General features: G+C 34.6%; 1 protein-coding gene across 1 annotated transcript in view; it reads right to left on the reverse strand.

The window, feature by feature from the left end:
* Window positions 1–20,343, reverse strand: part of LOC136028709 (DNA polymerase alpha subunit B-like) — a 65,637-nt gene extending 45,294 nt beyond the window's left edge. The window contains exons 1-2 of the mRNA XM_065706572.1: window positions 20,242–20,343; window positions 9,276–9,466 (exon numbers count right to left, since the gene is read on the reverse strand). Of these exons, the coding sequence (XP_065562644.1) occupies window positions 9,276–9,466; window positions 20,242–20,320 (270 nt within the window). The 5' untranslated portion in view covers window positions 20,321–20,343. The remainder of the gene's footprint in view (window positions 1–9,275; window positions 9,467–20,241) is intronic.
* Between the last annotated feature and the right edge of the window lie 5,451 nt (window positions 20,344–25,794).

Raw genomic sequence — 25,794 nt, forward strand, 5'->3', positions numbered from 1 at the left:
ACTCTGGACCTGGATACAGCTTTTACTGAAACCATTTTTCCCCTCGGTGGACACAAATGATTATGATTCACTTTCATAACCTATACCCAAAAGGCACACAATACACATCTGATTTCTAGAGGAACAATAGGCCAAATCTTTTTGTATGATAGGAACATGAACCAAAATTTGGTACTTAAGTAGTTAGAAAGAAACACTCCATAATTTAGGTCGCGAACATGAGACTTTACCCGCTTTTCAACGTGATAACACCAGACTATTAGCTTCGACTGGCTGGGAAAATACAAAGTAGGTATATACGACAGAGCTCTATCCAGGTGGGTAACCTAACCAATCCCCCCCCCCCTTATCTGCAAATATTAAGCTCAAGTCATATAATTTCAGTGTGTCTGTCACCCGTCACTTGTTTTCCACTGAGCGTAAGCTGATTGTTTCTAATACAGGCAGATAAATCGGTTTGTTCTCGAGTTTTACACAGCGTAAACTCGAGTGTTGGTGGTATAATGCATAAGTACCGAATTTCAAATGAGTTTTCCGTTTATCACCTTTTATAACTTTCCACATTAAACATTAGTAAACGTCTGTTTATATTATTTACAATTCATTTATAGCTGTCTTGCAAAACATAAAGAGGATATTTCCAAAAGTGAAATCGCAACGATATTTCAAAAAGTAACGTTAATACGCTGTGGAAATTTGCCAAGTAAATGCGTTACCCAAGTCTTATGTTCATAATAGCGAAGGTTGTCAGACTGCTGAAAGCCATGAGTGATAATGTTACAGGGAACCATTGGCAAACAGTCGCGCACAAAGGACATTCATCCCGAACCCTAAAAAAATCCAACCTAAGAACGTTTTTGAGTATATATTAAATGGATCAAATTCAAAATAATTTTGGTTTCCTGACAATCTTAAGCCATCGGAATTCAGCCATCTTTGACATACTGAAACCACAGTGCTAGTGGGAGAGCCAGAATTAACCAAGGGGGTACCCACTTTTCAAGCAAGAATAGCCAAGGCATCTGCTGCCATGGGGAGGTTAAATCGTCACCTATGGCAAAAACCAAGTATAAGTCGAAACACGAAGCTACGAATGTTCGGCGCCCTGGTTGGGTCTGCAATTCTTTATGGAACAGAAACCTGGCCGGCCACAATAACAGCTCTCAAGACCGTAGATGTATTCCAGACGAAAGGCCTTAGGAGAATAGAAGGCCTTAGATGGTTTGACTTCGTCAGCAACGAGAAGTTACTACAAACAACGCAGCAGACGCTGTTTTCCATCCAAGTTGCGGAGCGCACTCTACGATAGTACGGTCATATCCTTAGAATGCCATCACACCTACCGGCGAAAATCGTGCTGGACTTTTAACCCCACTGAAGCCGGCTGGAAACGACCCCATGGAAGACCGAAACACCGATGGTTCGATAGTCTTTTAAAATAATTGAAGCTGGCAAACATCGATGTTCACGACGCACCAGCGTTAGCTGCTGATCGCACCAGTTGGAGGAAGCTGACATCACTCTCTATGCTGAACCACGCCCGGCAGGAGACATAAGTAAGTCAAATACCCACTTTCCATAACCTGGAGTACACCTCAGTACACCACATGTGCCGTGCAGTTCCATCGCGTCTGGCACAGTATCAACCACCCTTGGCACAGTTTCCGCCATACTTGAAACACTTCCGCTGCGCTTGGAACCCCCCAACCTGATGTACGTAATTCAAGAAAGTGGGCGCCCCTTCGTAATTAATTTTATTTTTGTTATAATTTGGCTTCATTCTCTAAAAATGGATTACTAAGAATGGGTTTTCAAATAAAATAATTTATTCCACTTTTATGTCCAGGGCTAGAGTAAGATTAAGGTATGGAGGAGTAAGGAACCCTTGCTACAGTGGAAGTAAAAAAAAGAGTAAAAATACATTTTGCATTCATAAATTCTCGTATTAACTTGACCTATGTTCCACTTCAAGACTGCTACACGAATTACTTCACATAGCTCCCTCCCCTCTTTGTTTCCCATCATAACTGCTTACATAATCTTCAGGATTAATTAATGCAAAAATGGACAATGATGGTGTCAAAAAGAAACAATGACTACCAGTGTAAATCGTATAAGCCCCTCCGACAGCCCCCGCCCCGAAAACAATCCAAAAATTTTCTTATGAATATTTTAAAACTAAATTAAAAAAACTCGATTCATTTAAACTAATTTAAGAATGATGAACTTTCGTGTCGTTATTTGCAAACTTCGGCAGGATGTGTCATGTGGCGAGTGGAGAATAGAAGGATAAAGGTGAGGAGTTACTGTGGCACTGGTCTTACCTAAACTCAATTGGATATGCAAACACAATCACCAGTGATACTTTTTCCTCTTAAAGCGACAATTTTTCATCAAAGATGTGATTTTGACACTAAAATCAAAAATTGATATTTCTAGAAGACGCCTTGTAACTTCTAAGAAATTACGCCTTCTAACTTTTTTATTCGAAGAGTCTATAAAATAGCAATTTCATGGACCTTGCTTGTATTTTGAGAAATCAATACTCTTTTTACCCGTTCTTATCTTCACACTTAACAAAATCGAACGTATGACTTTATGACTAGCATCTAGATATTTTGTATTTCCCTTCTTGGTTTAATTTCAGTTTTATTTCAAACGAAACAGTCCTCGTGAATTCGAAAGTAAAATCCAAAAACATAATTAATCATTGCATAAAAAATTGTTGTTTACTTTTTTTACTTCCATCTTCATTTTTGGAAAAGAAAATGAAATAATATGAGTTTAAACATTAAAACGAATGCTTCCATTAGAAAGCATAAAAATGCCACACCGTTATTCATTTACTATGCAAATACGATATGATTTGGTTTACAATAGACGTCTGCCACATTGTTCTCACAAAATTTCCAACTGAATTTTATGAAACCAGAAATTTCCACGAAGGTATTATCGAGACTTATCTCGTAGTATTCTACATTTCAATATGATTTCTATTCTTTTTTCGGTTATTTTTATAACCCCCTCTGGTTATCTTTTTTTGTATTTTATAAACAAGATAACTATTCTATCTCATACGAGGCGTGCTTTTTAAGCAAGGTCCGTCTTAACATAAGTACAAAACAAAACGTTAATCAACAAAGTAAATTCATTTTCAGAGAGTGTATACTTTCCCCCTATTTTTCGACATAGTTGCCAAGTTAGTTGAAACACTTAACATACCTCTCAACCAATTTTTAAATACCATCTTCATAAGAATTTGTCGCCTGCTCCGATAACCACGACATTCGCTGCTGTTGGGTTGAAACTTTCCGCGAAAGGCAGGTATATGATAAAATTGTATGGATCTAAGCCGGAGTAAACTAACCCTTGGCCCTCCATGGCCCGTGACCAACACCCCCTACAAAACCCCAGCCTCCTCCAACACCATCCCCAAAACCCCCAGCCCTACCCCTCCACCCAAAAAAAATCTCAGTGGGAAATATTACAATAATGAAGACGACGTAAAAACGGCAGCGAACTCTTGGTTATCGAAGCAGGTGCCAAATCTTTGTGAAGAGGGTATTTTAAAACTACTTCAAAGGTATGGTAAATGTTTTAACAAACTTGGCTGAAAATAAACTGAAAATGTATTTGCTTTGTTGAAATAACCTTTCGTTGTGTATTTACGTTCAAACGGACCATGCTGAAAAAAAAAAAAAAAAACATGCCTCGTATACTAATGTCTACATAAATTAATTGACATAGGCTACTAATGCAAAAGCCTATTTTCGCTGATAGTTTTCCATTTAAAATTCTGATTAGTCGTTCTGATTAGAACGCCTAATTAAATTAGCTCAGTAGAATTAGTTAATAGACACAATCGTGCAGAAGCCTAAGTTCACTCGTGAACGTTTTTATCTCAAATTAGCAAGTTTTATTAGAAAGCAAAATCCCAGGTCAAATCCGTTGAAATAGTCGTGAATCTGAAGTGAAACGAATCTGCCAGGCTTTTATCGAAAAAGCTGCCAGATGCAGAATTCTAAAGCTGCAGACAAAAAAGCTGCCAGATGCAGAATTCTAAAGCTGCAGACAAAAAAGCTGCCAGATGCAGAATTCTAAAGCTGCAGACAAAAAAGCTGCCAGATGCAGAATTCTAAGGCTGCAGACAAAAAAGCTGCCAGATGCAGAATTCTAAAGCTGCAGACAAAAAAGCTGCCAGATGCAGAATTCTAATGCTGCAGACAAAAAAGCTGCCAGATGCAGAATTCTAAAGCTGCAGACAAAAAAGCTGCCAGATGCAGAATTCTAAAGCTGCAGACAAAAAAGCTGCCAGATACAGAATTCTAAAGCTGCAGACAAAAAAGCTGCCAGATGCAGAATTCTAAAGCTGCAGACAAAAAAGCTGCCAGATGCAGAATTCTAAAGCTGCAGACAAAAAAGCTGCCAGATGCAGAATTCTAAAGCTGCCGACAAAAAAGCTGCCCAAGCAACTGCCGAGTATCATTGCTACTATGCTACCCCACTTTTTGCGCGGCGGCTACAAGGAATTGAAAATCCTTAACTTGTAGCATTTTGTACACAGAATACCATAATTCAGTTACTTGGACTTTATCGCAGGGGATTGAGTATCTTTAATGTTAACGCATCTATCGTGATAATTTTACTGAAATTATAATATAATCTTAGGTTGACCTTTCTTAGGCTATAATTTAGAAGAAAATTTTTCTGCCTCACAGAGTATTGACATGCGTCACACAGAACATTTTCCTTGTTCATACATGCATATATTAAATACATTATTTACGATGCAAATGCGATATAATCCCATTTACATAGACGTCTGCAAGATTTTTTCCCGCCTATAAAATTTAAAATTGAATTTTATGAAACGAGAAATTTTAGCGCGCGGGTAACTACAAAAACTTGGTACCCCCTAGGCAAGAGGTCAGGCGTTGAAGACCCCTAGCGAAACATGTCTTTAGGGTCCCGCCTAAAGCAATCGCTAGCCAGATGGTGAACGGTTTCAAAAAATCAGGCCTTGAGGAATGTGAGCAAGACAAAGGCGGGTTTTCGGGAACGACCGATAAACCATTAACCAAACGAAAAAGATTCAAAAGTCACTGCAAAATTATTTACAGAAACACGCAAAAGAACCTATGCGTCATTGACTCTTGGGTTGTACAATCATCTTTTTTATGCCCAAAAGGCCCGTTTATGCTTAACTGTAGAGCATTCTGATGAGTATCCATTCGTATCATTTGCAACGATAATTTCCTTAATAATAGTCTTCTTTTTTTAGGTATGGGAGAGGCCCCGTTTCCTGTATGCAGGATTACAATACGATACAATTACTCAGCAAAATGCAAAAGAATCCCTAGACTAGCAAAACATTTGAAATGGTAAATGTACAGAGCTTATGACTTCGTTATGCTTTTTCGTCATTAAGTTGAAAGTGTCAATAAAAAAGTAAAGAGCAATGTTAAAATCTGAATAATCAGAAGTTAAATCATGAAGAAGGAAGCTAAAAACGAACATGAATTCCTATACAGGAAGAAATACAACTTAAAATGAACAGAAATTCCTAGGAGTAATAAAGTCATACAACATATAAGAGTTGAACTGCCACCCACTTAAACTCGGCTGAAGGCCAGAGTATCATTTGTACTTCAATGAAAACTAGATATAGCCTATTTAGAAGCATGTGTTAAATTACATACAAAAAAAATAGAATGAAGTTAAAAAAAGTGTTATTATGAAACTTTGAAAACATCAATTGACAGTATTAGGACCATTTTTTAGTTTTAGGCAGAGCAAATGGCCCTTCCAGTGGCCCTTCAAGTGGGCTGGAGGAGGATGCAATCTCGCACATTAAACCTAAGACGAGAGGGAAAAAATCGGCCAAAAAATTAGATGTTAAGTGGAAATAAATTAAAAGATACATTTAGCCCTTTTATGTTTTAGTTCGATTTAGAAACTTAGCTCCTTTATGTGAGCCCATTTGAGGATTTAAATTACGTGTGTGACAACACCTACTTACGAGAAAATTTTGCACATTAGTAAAAAAAAACGATACATGTCTTAATCAAGGTTTTAGAAAACCACATACGCTAAGAGTAAATTAATAAAAAAAAGCTTTTTCCACAAAGAAGTTCTCCAAGGGAAAGTAAAGAGCTACGTTAAACTAAGACAAACAGAAGTTATGTCAAATAGTAATTGAAGCGTCAAACGAACATAATCGCTATCATTAAAAAAGTGAAACTCAAAACGAACACAAATTACAATAAATAATCAAGTTAAACTCAAACGAACAGAAACTGCCACAAACAGGAGTCGATCTCTGGCTCCCTGTGTATTGGAAGAACCCAGAATGTCGCTTTCGCTTTACTGAAAACAATTAAGATTTCGAGATTACTTGAAAGACCGTCTAATGAAATGCAGATCGATAGTTTAGTATATATTGATATTCATTCCTGAAAGTCTCAGCAATTTTGCATTTATTAACATTATAAAGAGAAAATGTTAGAATGTATTTTACTTTCAGTAGTCGCAAATGACTTTCTGGTCTTCACAAAGCGTAGGTGGTATATCCCTACTCCTGTTTGTGGCAGTTTCTGTTCGTTTTAAGTTTAACTATTTAACTAAATTTCCACTTGTCATAGGTTTAATGTAGCTCTTTACTTTTCTTTAAAAATATTCTTTTATGGAAGAAGGTTTGTTTTAATTAATTGCAGTTCGTTTTTAATTGATACAGTTTTCTTATTGTTTAATAAAGAGTTTTTGTAAAACTTTGTTCGTTTTCCCCCCTTAAGAATCAAGAGTTTCGTTTTGCCATTTAGATTAGACAAAATTTTGCAACAAATCTTGATAGAAATTGTACTATAGATCTTTTCTTTCCCTTAATATTTCACCTTAATATTCTTACCCTTAGAAAAAGTAGTATCAGTAGTAGTAGTAGCAGTAGTATGGTGCCTTGTCATTAGTTCAACATCCCCTTCAAGATAACCAGAAATTTTCAATATAGAGGCGTAAATATTTCAACTTAGTACCCTGAGGAAGTCATGAGATATTACTGATAGGCGTTTTTGACAACCTGCATGTAAATAGTGTGATTTGATTGAGTTCAATATTTCCTCAACAGCCCATTAAAGTTTCACCCTCATAACCTTAGCCCTAGTAGCAGCTGCAGTAGTAGTATGCCCATTTTGCCTCAAGATTAATACAGAGAGTTTAAAGAGCATGACAACAACTCGTTCCTCCTGGACATAAAGTGTAAAGATTCAAATGTTGGGCAGGTCGCAGAGTTCAGGTACCTTGGCAACACGGTGGAAAACTCAGAGTCGAGTAAGCAGGTGGTATAACTGAGGATAGGACAAGCCAGTGGAGCTTTTAACCGACTAAAATCAGTATGGCGATCGAAAGTACTCTACGAAATTAAAAATGAGGAGCACCTTTCTGCACTTCTCTACAGCAGCGAGGGCTGGAATTTAAATCAACAACAAGAGAAACGGATTCTTGCCTTCAATAACAAATGCCTTTCGAGGATTCCAAACATCGACTGAAGAGATCACGTCAAAAACCACATAGTCCGCTCTATCTCAGGCCAGTCCATAGTTACGGACGGTATTCGGCAACTAAGGAGGCGACACCTTGGGCACATGATCAGTAGGAAGAATGATAGGATCCCAAGACAGATCTTGGAATGGCAACCTCAGGGAATGCACAGAAGGGGTCAACAAAAGAACACCTTGCACTGAATCTATCAACAGGACCTGTCCACCATTCACACGCCAGTCCAACCCAGTGGGAAGATGTTTGGGCGGCGGTGCACATGCGGGATGACTGGCGACTCTTCATGGATGTCCTGGAAGCCTCTGGCGGCACAAGAGGAGCTAAGGTCTGAGGTAAGGTAAAAGAGAGTAACTGTATCCAGATTGTCAAAGAGCATAGATTGGATTTTTTGGGGAAAAGTATTAAGTCTCATTTTTCAGGTCAAGTTGAGGAGGTATAAAACTAAATTAAACAATACTATTTGTATCCAGATTTTCAAAAGGGTGTATGTTGTTAAAAATTGTTGAAAAATTTTCTTCAACAAAGACATAGCAAGCCAAACTAAGGATTCCTATAGAAAAAACCGAAAAGATATAAAATATTATTTTCTTTTTCCATGAAAGGCTATGTCAAAAAAACGAACAGAAATTGATTTAAAACTTTTTCCATAAAATAAGTTTTTCAAAGAAAGCAAAGAATTCTATTAAAACCAAATATAAGCGGAAATAAAGTCAAATAATCTCCCAAGCATAAAACGACCTTAAATCATGTAATGAATAAACCCAAAACAAGCAGAAATTACAATAAATAACCAAGTCAAACTCAAAAGGAGCAGACATTCACAAAAGTAAGGCTGACAAACCCCATGCCTTTTAAAGGCCAGAACATAATTATCACTTGACTGAAAACAAATAAATTTTAAATATTTTCACTTTTTTAGCTTTAACAAATTAAAAATTATCACAAACTTAAGGAACAAATATCAGCATATGTGAATTAAATCGTACATTTACTTTTTGTTCAGTAAATTGCAAATATTGTTCTTTATTGCAAATATTGTTATTTATTGTAATTCATGTTCATTTTGGGTTTCAGATACTTTATTGATGGTACTCTGATTCACTGATGAAGATTTGTGGTAGTTTTACACTTGTAAGATTATTTGACTTTATTTCTGCTCTTTTTTGGTTTAATGGAGCTCTTTACTTTCTTTTAAAAACTTATTTAGTAAAAAAGTTTTTAAAATTAATTAATAATATGGGCTTTGCTTTGTGCATAAACAAATGGATAAATTAAGATAAATTATATGAAACATAAAAATGCACAGGGTGTCAATGAAGTCTGGATACAAGTGAATTTTGAAAATTTATCGACACTAAAAAGCGGAATTATAATATCATTAGATACATCAAAAGGATCAGTTTATCATACTGATTGAAAAAAAATATAAGATTCATCAAGTTTAGTGTTACCCATCAAAAGTTATGAGCCTGAGAAAATGTGTCTGATTTTTGAAATGGGGGAAAATATCCCCTAAAATTCAAGGAATCTTAATGAAAATCACGACATCATAGCCAACGTACCAGAGAACGCTACTGCAGAGGTTTCAAGCTCCTATATACAAAAATGCCAAATAAAACATCAAAATTTGTCTGCATCCAGACCTTTTGAACACCCTGCATATTGCAGTAAGCATAATCTAAATCTTAATTACTTGAAACCTAAAATGTAGAAATAATACTTACAGTCTCATTTGTAATTTGGGAATTGATTGGGATAACAGTCGTTTTCTTCTGCTTCTCCAAGTATTCATCAAATTTTTTCAGACTGCTTTCTTTTAGTGACTGATCATTAGATGGTAAGGAGCTGGAAAAAGCAACCCAATTGTCAGCAAGTTCTTCTTCAGACAAAGTATACCTAACACATAGTCCAATACCTAAAAATAAGTTTACTATTAAGAGCTAGATTACTAGAGATTTTTTCAAACTAAAAAAGGGTCATATTTTATTTCTAACCAGATGGCTAGGTAAAGAGCCATTGAAGCCAACTCTGGCTAACTGGCCATATTCATTATATAGAGCTCTAATTTACTTTAAAATAGAAAGCTAGGCACAGAAACAGTGAAGCTAACTCTGGATCTGGATAGTTGGCCATATTAATTAAACACATCCATATTTTAAGGATACTTTCAATCCAGAAGGCCAGGCAAAGAATCAGCGAATCCAACCATCTTGCTAATTGGCTATATACATTAAATAATGCCATATTTTACTTCAAACTAGAAGGCTACCAAAGAGCCGATCCTGAAAAAGGCTTACGCGAGCTTTGGCTCTAACCCAGACTAGATGTCTTGGTTTTGTCTCCAATTGGCCAATGGCTTGATGGCAACTTGTTTTAATTCAAAAATCAGAGTGAAACCATATCTGGCTAGTTGGTCTTAATCATTAAATACAGCCATATTTTAAGGTGATTTTAAACTAGAAGGCTGGGCAGGACCAGCGAAGCCAACTCTCTGGCTATTCAACCATATTCACTAAATACAGCCACATTTACAACTGCTTTTAAAATCGAAGGCTAGGTAAAAGTCAGTGAAGCAAACTCTGGCTAGTTGGCCTTATTTGTTAACACAGCCATATTTTACATACGCTTTTAAACTAGAAGACGAGGTAAAGAGCCAGTGAAGCAAACTCTGGTTAGTTGGCCTTATTTGTTAACACAGCCATATTTTACATACGCTTTTAAACTTGAAGACAAGGTAAAGAGCCAGTGAAGCAAACTTTGGCTAGTTGGCCTTATTTGTTAGACACGGCCATATTCTACACACGCTTTTAAACTAGAAGGCTAGGTAAAGACCCTGTAAAGCGAACTATGGCTAGTTGGCCTTATTTGTTAGACAAAGCCATATTCTACACACGCTTTTAAACTAGAAGGCTAGGTAAGGACCCAGTGAAGCAAACTCTGGCTAGTTGGCCTTATTTGTTAGACACAGCCATATTCTACACACGCTTTTACACTAGAAGGCTAGGTAAAGACCCAGTGAAGCAAACTCTGGCTAGTTGGCCTTATTTGTTAGACAAAGCCATATTCTACACACACTTTTAAACTAGAAGGCTAGGTAAAGACCCAGTGAAGCAAACTCTGGCTAGTTGGCCTCATTTATTAGATACAGCAATATTTTACATACACTTTTAAACTAAAAGGCTAGGTAAAGAGCCAGGGAAGCAAACTCTGGCTAGTTGGCCTTATTTGTTAGACACAGCGATATTTTACATACGCTTCTAAACTCGAAGGCTAGGCAAAGAGCCAGTGAAACCAACTCTTTCGCTAATTTACATATAAATTCATTTTTCAGTTGTATGATTTGCAGCTAAACTATACAAGCTAGAACATTGGAATTTTCTGTAAGTAATCTGGAAAGCACAAGAATACAAACTAGGCTATGAAAATTAAAGACAGATAACCATTCTTTATACTAGAAATGTGCTGTCATGAAATAAAATGGTGTCTACATAAATATTTTCACACATTTAAGCAATTTTTCAAAATGTGGCAATGGCATCAGCGTGTAATAAGCCAATAAAGTTTAAACTTATTATAGCAGTTAGTTCCCAAGGGAAATTTCACAGAAATAGTACAAAAATTAGCAGTCATGGATCTTGTACCTATATTTACAACATATATTACATATTTAACATACAACATACAACATATAAACCAGTCATCGTGCCTTGCTGCATATTCAGTTCTTGAATATTATATTTTGATTTCTCTAACATTGATTCATTTCTTAACATTTTTGCTAATCTCTTGAAATGTACTTATTTCCAAATTACTAGCTAATAATTTGTGTTAGGACATTAGAAAAATAGTTCATCTTACACTGTCAAAAGGAAACTTTATTACTGGCAAAAAATTCTTTTGCAAAACTAGCTATAACAAAAATAGAGTTATGCCATTTGATCCCCAATCAAAACTTTTTTTTAAATATAATAGAGTATTCATACCCCCAACTAAGACACGTCCCTAGGATATATGCAAAAGTTTGATGATTTTGTTGTCCCTAAGGTGGCAATTATTGTAGCTAATAATTGTTATATAATTAAATATCGTTAAAATTATTAAAATATTTAAATATTAAAATATTATTAATAAATTATTTAATAAATTAAATAATTTTAAATAATTAATTACAATAATTTTAAATTAATAATTAAATAAATATTTTAATAAACTAAAATATTAAAATATAAATATTAAAATATAAAATTATTAAATATTTAATTAAATATGGTTATAATTGTTAAATAATTGCTAATAAATAATTATTGTAGCTAAGAAAAATAATCCTGTACCAAGCACTGGAACCTAAAGATATGGTTGTAATTTTGGATGCATAATAATTTAACATGCAACATAGAATTTAACCTACAGTCCACAAAATTCAAAAACTAAAGTTGATTTCAAAATTTAAACATTGGGAAATTTGATAATTCAAAAATTCTACATTTGAAATACCATCCCAAAATTGTTATTTACCCCAAAATATATGTCATCAGTGAGCTAGAATTCAGGTTTCCTTAAAAATCTACCTTATCAATTAATTATAAAGTCTGAGCAGTTAATACAAATGGAAATAATCCTGGAGAATTCGACAAATAATTACCAATAGCCTAAAAAAGGTCCAGCCATTTTTTCATGGCATCCTTCTATCATCTGGCACAACTTTCACAGTAGGACAAAACTGCAAAAAAAATGCAATTCATTTCCACTAAAATCCCTGTTTACCAGAAATCCTTTCCTACAGCACCCATCCCCCCCCAAAAAAAACGTTTTTTTCCTTCAGCCTTTGCTTGTGGAGATTTTAGCTTCATTAAAACTTAATGCTAAATTCACACACATTTCAAAATCAATAATAACTTAAATTTCTGCAAATACTTATGAAATTGCAGTATCATTAGTGAAATTTTTCATGATGCACTGCAACTTTTTGCATATGATCAAAATTTTAATGTTAAATTTTTTCTTGGCTCTTAAAAATCATATTTCAATTAAAACCAAAAATTAGAAGAACAGATTTTTCATGGTTACCATGGAAATTATTAGCATGCCATGAAATTGGCAGTCAAGGTACAGTTTTCAGACTATGTTGCAAAATGCCTTAATCTTTGCTGAATTTTAATGAAAAGAATTTGCCTGAAAAACTTAAAATCGGGCATCATATCTAAAATTTGTAATTTCTTCTTTATTTTGTAGTAATGTTTTTGAAGCATCAGCATAAATTATTATATTTTGTCCTTAGTTTTTTTTACTACAAAATAAAGATCAAATTGCAAATTTTAAAAATGACGTCAGATTCTAAGCAGTCAACTATACTCACATCAGGGCAAAGAAATTGACCACTAAGTCATCTCATGTGCACTAAAGATTAGAACATATTCTGAACTTCTAGAAATAGTCGACAATATACCATTTTCAGAGAAATATAATATTTCAACTAATTTCATAATTCTAGTTGTTTATAAAAACACCCCTTACTAAATAAATGATAAAATTAGAGACACAAAAATTCCTAGGTTACAACAGGTCTAATTTCATACAAAGATAGCTGTTTTTACATCTTCTATAAGTTCACATGTCATGATGGTGAATCAGCTGCAGTGAAATAATTCAACTGAGCTGCAGGAAACTAAATCTACTAAAAAAAAAACATCCCTAATTTAACAGATGATAATATTAGAAGACATGAATAACCCTAGGTTTCAATAGGTCTAATTTCATAAAGATGTTTTTACATTTTGACTGCATACTCACATGTCATGATGGTGAAGCAGCTGCATTGAAGTAATTCAACTGAGCTACAGAAAAATACATCTACTAAACAAAACATGCCTAATTTAATAAATAATAAAATTAGAGACATGAATAACCCTAGGTTCCAACAGGTCTAATTTCATACAAAGATAATGTTTTTTTGCATTTTCTATTTTAAGTTCACATGTCATGATGGTGCAGCAGCTGCACTGAAATAATTCAACTGAGTTGCAGAAAGCTATATCTACTAAAAAATTCCTAATTTAACAGATAATAAAATTAGAAGACATGAATAATACTAGGTTCCAATAGGTCTAATTTCATATAGATGTTTTCACATTTTTGACTGTATGCTCACATATCATGACGGTGAAGCAGCTACATTGAAATAATTCAACTGAGCTGCAGAAAAATACATATACTGAAAAAAAAACATCCCTAGTCTAATAGATGATAATATTAGAAGACATGAATAACCCTAGGTTCAATCAGGTCCCCATATAAAAATAGCTGTTTTTACATTTTTGACTGTAACTTAATGTCTCATGATGGGGCAAAAGCTAAATTGAAATAATTCAAATAAGCTGTTAAAAAGCACATCTACTTAGAAAAACTTATGGTTGATGGCTAACTTCCATGTTTATAAGGTAGCTATTTGAGCTTTAATGGATAAAAAACCTTTCTTCCATAAGAAGTTTTGCATCAGAAAAGCTGCAGCAGTGTAAGCCTAGAGTAACACCCACAGATAATTGTAACAGTTAGATTTTTTATGCACTCATCCTGAGTTAAATGGTTGTACCTTTTTGCTGATGCAAAAATACACAGCAAGTACAGCAAAAATTTGGAACTATTAACATAAAAATTTTTTCAACTGTTATAGTGCAAACTCAAAAAAAAATGAAATTTAGTGGAAAACCCTTTTGTCATCAGATGTGTTTTTCAATTGCTTAGTTGAAATAATTCAATGAAATCAATTAACCATCATGGTGCACAAAGTTTTAGAAAACCAGACAAAACCTGAGAATTATTTTTTTTTTAATTCCATTTTTATTGTGTAAATCAATAACATACCATACACAGACTGCCCTTGTTTTATAAAAGAAGGATATTAAATCCAGAGCCTATGAAAAAAATAACAATTTTAGCACCTTTGCAAAACTGCCAAAAATGACAATTGTGTATGTAGAATACTGTGAAGATTCCCTCTTTGACATAAATGTACTAAGAATTATTACCAAAATTAGTTGCATTTCATGCAATGCCAGTATTACTGTGAATATGCAAAATCTGGCTAATGTCAAAATTCACTGACAAATATCCAAAATTATTTTTTCTCTGCTTGGATTCAATTAGCTTTGCAAGTCAGGTTTTCAGTCTTATGCAAGCTATGATGGTAAAACTTAAAGTTAGGTTAGATTATGTTAGTTTAGGTTAAATTTGGTTATACAAGAATGAATTAAAAACCTTAACCTCTATCCACACCTGTAATCATCAAACCTTGCATTGATTTGAAGCAGTTGACTGCCAACACTGACTAGATCCAAGGAGAAAAAAAAAATGTTATTCTGGACATTCATGAGTGAATGCCAACATTCATAAACTTCAGACAGTCACAGTAAGACCAGCACTACTTGTGGAACTTTTATCACTGAATCAGCATTCTGCACAAAGTGTCTGCTGCAACCAGAATAGAGTGAATTCAGACAATATATTTATATTTTTTTTTATCACATTTGGAAGTTTGGTATGCACATATTAGCAGTGCCAACCTATACTCTTTTTCTACTTATATCAGTTTTAACATGCAGTACTAAAGGATTGAGCTTTGTTTGGTGGAGGAAATTTTAAATATAAAAATAATATTCAGTGTATCCCCCTCCAGAAACTATACCCCCCCCTATCCAGATCAAGACAAGAACATACTTCAGTGTAATCTTTCCATATTTAATTTTTTCTAAACAAAGATACAAGGGGGGTGATAATTTTTGTCCATTTTCCTTCTCTGATTGGTATCCCTGACAAGTTTTAGTTAAGCCAAGGTTTCTGCTGCCAAGAACTATTTAGATTTTCTGGATATTCTTTATCAAATAGTTCTTGATGGGTAAGTTAATAATCCTCCCTTTATTTTTTGAAAATTTAAATGATTGTTATTTTGAATGTGAGGAAAATTTTAAGGGGGAGGGGACTTTGCCACTGAGGAGAGAATCAACACAGGGATGGGGGGAGGGATTTTCCAGGGGATTTTTCTGTGCAGTTTTTCAATAGACAAGGCCTTTTTTGTTATTTTCATTTTAAACAAGAGCTAAGAGCTCATATGGCACTTGTGACAAGGTCAGAAGAGCCAAGAGCTCATATGGTATGAGCTCTGGCAAAATTCTAAGAATCAATAAAATAATTTAAGAGGAAAATCAGAGGCTTAATGCCTGTCAGCATTTAAAATAAGAGCTCTGAGTTACAAGGTCCTTCTAAATATCAAAATTCATTAAGATCCAATAACCCACTTGGAAGTTAAAAATAACAACCCCCAGCTCCCCTGAAGAGAATGGATCTGTTCCAATTATGTCAATCACATATTTATAGCTTGTGCTTATTCTTCCCATCAAGTTTTATCCCAGTCTCTCCACTCTAAGCGTTTTCCAAGATTTCTGGTTTCCAAGCTTTCTAGTTTCCCCCTCCAAGTCACCCCAATGTCACCGGATCTGATCAGGTTTTAAAATGAGAGTCCTAAAGCAGAGGTCTCTTTTTTTCTAATTTTTCCAAATTACTTCCCCACCCCAACTCCACCTGGTCCAGTTATGTCAGTCATGTATCTTGGACTTGTGCTTATTCTTCCCACCAAATTTCATCCTGATTTCTCTGCTTTTAGCGTTTTCCAAGATTTTAGCCTCCCCCCTCCAACTTCCTGCAATGTCACTGGATCCAGTTGGGATTTAAAACAAAAGCTCTGAGACACAACATCCTTCCAAACATCGAATTTCATTAAGATCCAATCACTCCTTTGTAAGTTAAAAATACCTCAATTTTTCTAATTTTTCCAATTTAACTGTCCCCTGACCCCCCCCCCCCAGATGGTCGAATTGGGGAAACAACAATTTCTAATTTAATCTAGTCTGGTTCCTGATGCACCTCCCAAACTTTATTGTCCTGGCTTACCTGGAAGTGCCTAAAGTAGCAAAAGCAGGACAGACAGACTGACAGAATTTGTGATCACTATACATCACTTGGTAGATACCAAGTGCCATAAAAATGGAAAAACAATCTGAAGTGCACTTCTTGGGTGCCATATGATTGCCCTATTAAGTCAAATTTATAAAAAGTAACTATATATTAAAAACAGTTATAAATGAGCCCATAATTAGCTTCATGATGTTCAACCTAGCCTTTCCATTCCAGAAATATCACCCAAATTGGACTTTTAAGGTACCACAAGGCACTTTATAATAACTTTATTGAGTGAAATTTACAAAATATGATAAGATATAAGAATTAGCTTTTAAATGAGGTACTACTTTAACACTACTTCTCCAATAGTGATTACCCATTGGAACAATCTTCATAATACTGCTGTAACTGCTTTCTCTATTGACACCTTTAAGATTGCTATCAAGAAGAGCTGGTCCATTAAGCCATGGAAGACAGGGTGGGATGAGAACTGAGTCAATGGCTCCCTATCACCAAAAACCTATCACCAAGAAAAAAAAAGCAGCAGAAAAAGAGGTCATAAAAAAGCATTCAGTTGCTTGCAACTGAATGATTCAACAAAGAAGTGTCTTTGCTAAATAGTAACTTTTCTTTGCAACTCCTTGAAGAAAAATGTTTTATAGCAGACTTAGGGAAGGCACATGCCACCTTTACTGTTTTTCAAGCCTATTGGGAGTTGTATGCAGTATAAATAATGTTTCAAAACAACTTGTCTGACATCTTGAAAGGAAATTTGGGCTTGTGTTTTTCACACATTTTCCAACAGTCTTTAATCCAACAGCCTTTCTCTTCAAGTATATCCCATACTCCTTAACTCCAAAGATGTGAATCTCCTTTTGTCTCCCTAATAAAAATGTTGGAGCTACACTCATTACTATGTTTACCTATCTTTTTCTTAGGACTTGGAGGATTGCACACATGACAGACTGACAAATATGCAATAGCATGTATGTAAATGGGTAAATTTATGACAGCTCATATTATTGACTTACCAATAAAGTGAATATACCACTCAACGCCTTTTTTTATGCTCTTTATAAAAATAATAATTGCTTCTATTACAAATTCAGGTAAAATTCTAGTTGAGTGACTTCTTGCTATCTCAGAAAGGGGTTAGGTTAGGAAAATGACACTTTCAGGGATGGGTCTGCAGGCTAAAGTATATCCTGGGAAGGTATTTTAAAGTACCCACCTCCACTCCTTCTCCCTCTAGAGAGTCCTGAAATTCGCCTACATGATAGGTGACTGGGCTGCCCACTTAATTCAACAATCTGTCTTGGCTTTTTTCTACAATTGGCCAAAGTGGGAGTACCTATTGAAATTTCGACAAAACAACATTTTACCTTAATTTTCAGTTACTAGTTGCTTTTTCTCTGCCTTTAGTTCCAAAAATGCAATTCATGTTATTTGAGTAGAATTTTGAGCAATATCAATGTTTTTTTTTCAAAATTTAGGAAATGTATTTGCATATCTTTAAAACCTTATAAAAAGGGGATTGAGCAAAGTTATGAAGCTGAAAGCAATTTTGTTGTACTTCAATTAAGCAGAAGATCTATTTTACAAGGTTTCACTTTAATAACACACATATTTTTAAAGGTCATCAAAGGTCAGGGCCCTCTAGATGGAGAAGGAGTGGAGGTAGGTACTTCAAAATACCTTCCCAGGACATATTTTAGCCTGTAGACCCATCCCTGAAAGCTTCATTTACCTAACCTATCCCCTTTCTGAAATAGCAAGAAGTCAATCAGCTAGAATTTTACCCAAATTCAAATTTGAGTACTTTTTCAGCTCTTAAAAATAATGAATTTTCAATTAAAGTATGAAGTATCAGTTGTTTTCTGACAAAATAATACTATGTTTTCTCAGTGCTGTTATCTTAGTCATTTTTGAAAAAAAAAACTACTATTTTCTCAGTGTCAAAATTATTTATAATAAGGTTAGTTTAGGCTAGGTTAGAAAGTGCTTAAATTTGAATTTGCAATAAAAGCAATTATTAAGAGCATAAAAAAGGCATTGAGTGGTATATTCGCTTTATTGGTAAGTCAATAATATGAGCTGTCATAAATTTACATGTAAATGTTGACAAAAATGTTTTATATCAACTTTGATTTTCAAATTAGCCTAATTTTCAGAAAATTTATTCTACAGAATAAGCAGGAAGGAATTCCTGCTTATTCAGTAGGCTATAATTTTAAGCCCTACCAAGAGTCTACTCCTAAATTTAAGAAATGGGTTTACAGATAAATAAAGCCCTATGAGTCAGAATCAAGGAAATATATACATGTTACATAATTTCCATGTATTTTTCTGTTTCTTGATTTTATCTGTGTTGACTCAGTTTATGGGTACACAGCTCAAAATAGTAGTGATACTTGACATAGCAAATAGGAAATTTAATTTGAGTAAAGGCCTAGATTAGGTGATAACACATTTTGACTGCTGTTCTATTATATTTGGTTAAATTCTAGTTAATTGACTTCTTGCTATCTCAGAAAGGGTTTAGGTTAGGAAAACAAAACTTTCAGGGATAAATCTAGACTAAAGTAGGCTATGTCCCAGGAAGGTATTTTGAAGCAACTATCTCCCCTCCTTCTTCCTCTAGAGGGCCCTGACTTTTGATGACCTTTAAAAATGTGTGGGTAAAATTCTAGTTAATTGACTTCTTGTTATCTCAGAAATGGTTAAAGTTAGGAAAATGAAACTTTCAGGGATGAAACTGCAGGCTAAAGTATATCCCATGAAGGTATTTTGAAGTGCCTACCTCTATTCCTCCCTCTACAGGGCCCTGACCTTTGATGACCTTTAAAAATATGTGTGTTATAAAAGTGAAACCTTGCAAAATAGATCTTCTGCTTAATTGAAGTACAACAAAATTGTTTTCAGCTTCATAACTTTGCTCTGGTAACTTTGCTCATAACTTTGAGATGGGTACTTTAAAATACCTTTCCAGGACATACTTTAGCCTGTAGATCTATCCCTGAAAGTTTCATTTTCCTAACCTAAGCCCTTTCTGAGATAGCAAGAAGTCAATTGACTATAATTTTACCTTAGCCTATATTTCAACCCTGATCCGACTAATGTGCAAATACACAGCCAAATTAGCCTGTGTTTCCAATGAATTTCCCCACCTGTCATTCTTTTTTTTTTCTGACTCTTGCTTTGTCACACTTGATTTAATTTAAGGGTAGCCTGCATGAGAAATACCCTTTTTGGATATAGCCTATATTTACAGATTAGTAGGAGGGGTAAGGTGTAGTGGAGCTGCATGCAAAATGTGTTAGATGGAATTATTATGCTTAATAGCCTATGAAGTATGACTTGTTTTCTTAACATGCTTCCTTTGCAATAGCCCCTAATGTAGACCTATAGTCTACCATAATATGGGCTGCATTAGGGGAGGGGGTTGAGCATAGCAAATATACCCTCAGTTAAGTAGCCTAAAATTTTTCCATACCCTAGGCTAAGAAGTGTTTCAACATATTTCTTGTCTCAATAGCCCTAATCACAGACTAATATCAATCAACCTTTCAAAAACGCTAAAATATTAGATGTCCTTTAAGATATTATCATATGGTAACCCTGAACTAGTCTACTTTCTTTGAACTATTAAAGAGTCTAACCAGGAACCGATTATTTGTAATCATTCTGGCAATATGACTAATAGTCTGTAAGCATTAAAAACTGGTTCTAAATAGTTACAATTATTTAATTCATTCTCATTCAGATTAATCCCAAAAGAGGAAAATTCATCTTCAATAGCTTCTGCACTCACCGCCATTTTTATTAGCGTTGAATTTGACTGTAAATGTCCTAGATTGATTTATTTATCCAATACCGAGTTCGAATTCGGCTGATCTTGGACATTTATCAAATTTAAACGTTTTTTCAACTCAAAGTTGAAATAAAAAATCAAAGAAAATAAATCCTTGGGGAGGAGGGATTTTTCCGTGAGGGAGTAGCTAGAATTCATGAAATTATTTAAAAACGATCAGAAATTACTTTAAAAATAATTTTTTTTTTCAACTGAAAGTAAGGAGCAAAATTAAAACGCACAGAAATTATAGTAGTGACAGCATAATGCTCTCTGGTAAACCCAAAGCCACTCCCCTTTTCTTCCCTTAGTGATTCAAGATTACGGAGAAGGTTTAACGGCCACCCTCTCAGGGCAAGCCGCAGGTGCATGCTACGTAATAGGGAATGTTTTCTAAAAGATACAGGTGTTAACCTCTCTTCTGACCAAAAATACAAAGTTCCATATTTTCATCGATGGGAACTTGAAACCTTTATAGTAGAGTTCTCTGATAAACTGCAACTGATAGTGCGATTTTCATTAATATTCCTATACTTTTTGGGGGTATTTCCTACCTTTTTGAAAGTCAGGCAAATGTTCCCAGGCTCGTAGCTTTTGATAGGTAACATTAAACTTTTGAATATATATACTTGGAATCAACATAAAAAAAGATTCTTCTGATGTATCTATTGTTGCTGGAATTCCGTTTCTGGAGTTTCGGTCACTATGGGGCCGAATCGCCATTTATTTATAGTCTGTCACCGCGAACTCTTTGATTATATAAACAGATAAAACAGGATTGAAAGATGACATAAGGCAAGGTTATTTTTAAAATATATCTTACAAGCAATAAATAATAAAAACAAGTTTTTTTAACTGAAAGTAAGGAGCGACATTAAAACTTAAAACGAACAGAAATTACCCCGTATATGAAAGGGGTTGCTTCTTCTTCAACGCCTTGCTCTTTGCACTAAAGTTTGACTCTTTCTCTCAACTCTACTTTTTAAAACAGTAAAAACTTTAGCGTAAAGAGCAGGGCGTTGAAGAAGGAGCTGCCCCTTTCATATATGGGGTAATTTTTGTTCGTTTTAACTTTCAATGTCGCCCCTTACTTTCAGTTAAAAAAACTTGTTTTTTTATTTAATTTCTGAACGTTTTTTAGTTAATCCATGTTTTGACTTCGGCTCTCCGCAGATGAATAATTAAAGCGAAATTTGCATATTTATTTATTTGGCTAAATGGCTTTCCCATAGTTTTGATCGAATGATTTTGCGAAAAAAGGAGGGGAAGGAGGCCCAGTTGCTCTCCAATTTTTTGGGTACTTAAAAAGGCAACTAGAACTTTTAGTTTTTACGAACGTTTTCATTAGTAAAAGATATACGTAACTTACGAATTAGCTTACGTAACAAACTTCTATGTTCGTATGCTTTTATTACGTATATGAGAAGGTTCGCCCACTCGTCAATAACTCTTTGCATTAAAGCTTAAATTTTGTCCCCTGAATCACAAAGGCCGTAGAATAAATAGTTGAAATTACTAAAAATGCTTTAGCGTAAAGAGTGAGGTATTAGGAAGAGGTGAACCCCTTATATGCGTAATATTTTCTGTCCGTTTTAAGTTTCAATGCTTCTCCATACTTCCAGTTAAAAAAACCTTTTTCATATTTATTTTCTCATTGATTTTTTAATTAATGCTAGAAAATGCTGCGCCCCCTTTATGGAAATCTTCTTCCTCCATGGAAAATTTTCCCCACATAGCTCCCTCTTCTCAACCCCCCCCCCTTCCCAAGCGAAACATCCCCCTGAAAACGTCTCTACATTTCCCAATAACCATTAATATATGCAAACACTGATCAAAATTTGCAACTTGCGGCCCCTCCCACGGGGACTCTGGGGGAGTAAGTCTTCCCCAAAGACATAGTTATAAGGTTTTTCGACTATGCTAAATAAAATGGATATCTCAGAATTTTGATCCACCTACTTTGGTAAAAAATGAGTGTGGGAGGGGGCCTAGGTGCCCTCTGATTTTTTTGGTCACTTAAAAAGGGCACTAGATCTTTTCATTTCCTTTCGAATGAGCCCTCTTGCAAAATTCTAGGACCACTGGATCGATACGATCACCTCTGGGAAAAAGAAAAAATAAAAAAAATAAAAAATAAACACACATCCGTGATTTGTCTTCTGGCAAAAATACAAAATTCCACATTTTTGTACATAGGATCTTGGAACATGTTCAAGAGGATTCTCTGATACGCTGAATCTGATGGTGTGATTTTCACTAAGATTCTATGACTTTTAGGGGGTGTTTCACCCTATTTTCTAAAATAGGGCAGATTTTCTCAGGCTCGTAACTTTTGATGGTAAGACTAAACCTGATGAAACTTCCATATTTAAAATCAGCATTAAAATGCAATTCTTTGATGTAACTATTGGTATCAAAATTCCATTTTTTAGAGTTTTGGTTACTATTGAGCCGGGTCGCTCCTTACAAATTTGTTACCACGAACTGTTTGATATTTGCTTGTAAGTGTTCCCACAGTTGAATGGCTAGTGAAGAAACTGTTCAACATGTTCTGTTTGACTTACATCTATTAAGGATAATGGACTATAATGATATTATTGTTAAAAAAAACGAAGATTTAGTGATATCAGAGCTTAGCACTTACTCCATAGCTTCAGAGTTTCATATATACATTAATGATCAAGATATGAAAAAGAAAGAATATATGTAACTAATGATTCAATTAGTTCAACAATATGAATGTGCATATAGTAATGCAATAATGTTTTTAAAATAGGACACAGCAGCCCTAGTGCAATAGAAGAAAGTGCTTGGAATAGAAAGTGAGCTTTGGATGGGATTACAATAAGCAGAATTTGAATTGCGCCATCTATTATTAAGAATTTGTTAGCAAGTGCGTGTGGAAGTGAATTGAAGGAGAAAGGCTTTGCCTCAACATACCCTAAACCTTTCAATGGATAAACTAGGATCATGCGCTACTGTATACATTTGCGCTATAGGTTCAAATTGTATCCCTGAAAGCCAGGTAAAAAATTAATTCAGCCACAACAGCTTAGTAAAGATTTCGGCAGAAGAGGTGAAAGGACTATACCCATTAGTTAATATAACTTATGATCTTAAAAAGAAGCACTTTGCTGAATTTCTATTTCTCAAAAAAGTAGTCGTAGTGAAACTGTAGAATTACAGTTCAAGTTCAAATTCGTTTATTTACAGCATGTGTACAACAGTAAAAATTACAAAATTAAACCCTTTTTTTTTATCAGGATTCATGGCCTGAAAAACAAGAATTAAACAACAAATAACAAAAAAATGCAACCTGATGCCAATTATCACCATTGACTACTACAAATCAGGTGACATGGGACTCAATAGGCCTACAAAAAAAAGGTTGGAATTAAGCAAAAATTTAAAATATGGCACCACTTTTTTATAACCATATAGTATCACATGTTTATAGCTAGCTCAAAAATAAAAACGAACTAAAGTAAAAAAAATAATCATTATACATTATATAAATAGATGATTAAATAAACTTATTATTAAAAAAATTATTGCACATTCCATTCAAGCTATAAAAAATACCAATATAATAAATATTAATATCAATAAATGCTTATCAATTTGAATTAATCTTTAAAAATTCAATCACCAGACTTTCAAAGGTGTTAAAGCAAATAAAAACTCCATGCCACAGGTGGAGTGCAGTACATAATGTTGCAGACACCAGTGTTAAAACCAAACCCAACGTACGGCCTGGTAGGAACCCTTCTGTATTCAGGGTAATGTAGGTAACACGACAAGCTGTCGGATACAAAAACAAGACACTTGAAGAAATTTAGAAGCTTCCCATAAAGCCATGCAAAATTAAAAAGGAACACACGCGAGGACGTTACCTGGTTTTAGAGTTACTTTTTAGAGTTTAACAGCAAACAATAATAATAATAATAATAATAATAATAATCCAGTTTTTACCCACTAAAATACAAGACAAGTGGAGTATATAAAAGATAATGAAAGAAAAACAACACAACTATGTAAGAGTTAAAACATATACAGCACAACCATAACTCAACTAACAAAGCAACTTTTAAAAGATAACACATCTATAAAGCCAAAACAGGATAAAACTAACGAATAAATAAACGAACTAAAGGGTAGAAGGGCCCCAGAGAAAAAACATAGTCCTCTATCAATGTTGAGCCTAACTTCCGCAAATAAGTAATAATGTCAGAAGAGAAGCCTCGAATTATCAAATTATTTTATTCTTCTTCCTTTAAGACTAGGGTAAATAAAGCAGAAACTTACTATAGCGGAAATATAATATACACAATTCAGGCAGATCATTTTTTCAGGATAGGTGAAATACCAGACAGAAAAAGTACTGAATGGTCACAAAATCTACTATATAGCAATGCAAACGCTTTTCGAGAATAATGATCACGATTAGCCACTATTTTACCATAGCCCGCTTTAAGTTTTTCTTTAACATCCCGTGCAATGTTGGTCCTAAAAGTCAACAGATTCAAACAAATGTGAACGGCTAGCCACTGCAATTCAAAGACACAACGGACCGAGAAGTTAGAACACAGAAGACAGATGGGCATAGATTTTGCATTAAAGATTAGGGACTCACACTTATTAATATTCAATGACAGACTAATATATTCAGACAAAATATTTTTGGAAGCATTACAAGTAGTGTGGCCCTCTCTCTAAGACACGCTACACTCGTAAAATTATATTGGAAAACTAGATCTATGTTGCGTGGGTAATGTGAGTTGTTGCGTTGACCTTTGTTCGGCTTTGCCGAGTAAAGTGTTGCGAGAGACACACTTTGGTTTTGTTTCTTCATTTTGATTCAACGCTGAAGTTGTTAATCTGTAAGGATCTTAAAATAACTACTAAGTATACCAACTCACAAAGGTTGTAAACACCTCATCGCTAAAGATGAATGTAGCCTAACAGCCGATTATTACTTACAAGTCCCCTACATGTCTTACCACTGGAACCAAATTGGTCTTACCATCAAAAATACGGAGAATCGAAAGGTAAGTTTTGACTAATAATAAACCCCCTCTACCCCTCAAAAAATCCTTAATTTAAGTTTTGTGACTAATTAAATAGCAAATGGCTCAATAGGGCTTTTGCGTGAATAAATCTATCTATAATTTATTTTAGCTATGTAGCTAATTTGGTTGAAATTAGATGATCGAAAGAGTTAAAGAAATTTAGGCTTGGAACAGATCCATGGGGTTGGAGGGGGCGACCCTCCCCCCGAGACACTTCTGGCACACTTATTCCATTCTTTTCTTTTTCTTTTTTATCTTTTTTAGAATAAGCTTGTCAATTTGGTGCCCACCTCGAGTCACATTGGCACCCTTGGTCCAGTGGCCCCCGCGCCCAAGATCTTGTTCTTGATCTATTAGAGACTAGACATGAAA

Source organism: Artemia franciscana, chromosome 7, assembly GCF_032884065.1.
Source record: "Artemia franciscana chromosome 7, ASM3288406v1, whole genome shotgun sequence".
Taxonomy (NCBI): Eukaryota; Metazoa; Arthropoda; class Branchiopoda; order Anostraca; family Artemiidae; genus Artemia; species Artemia franciscana.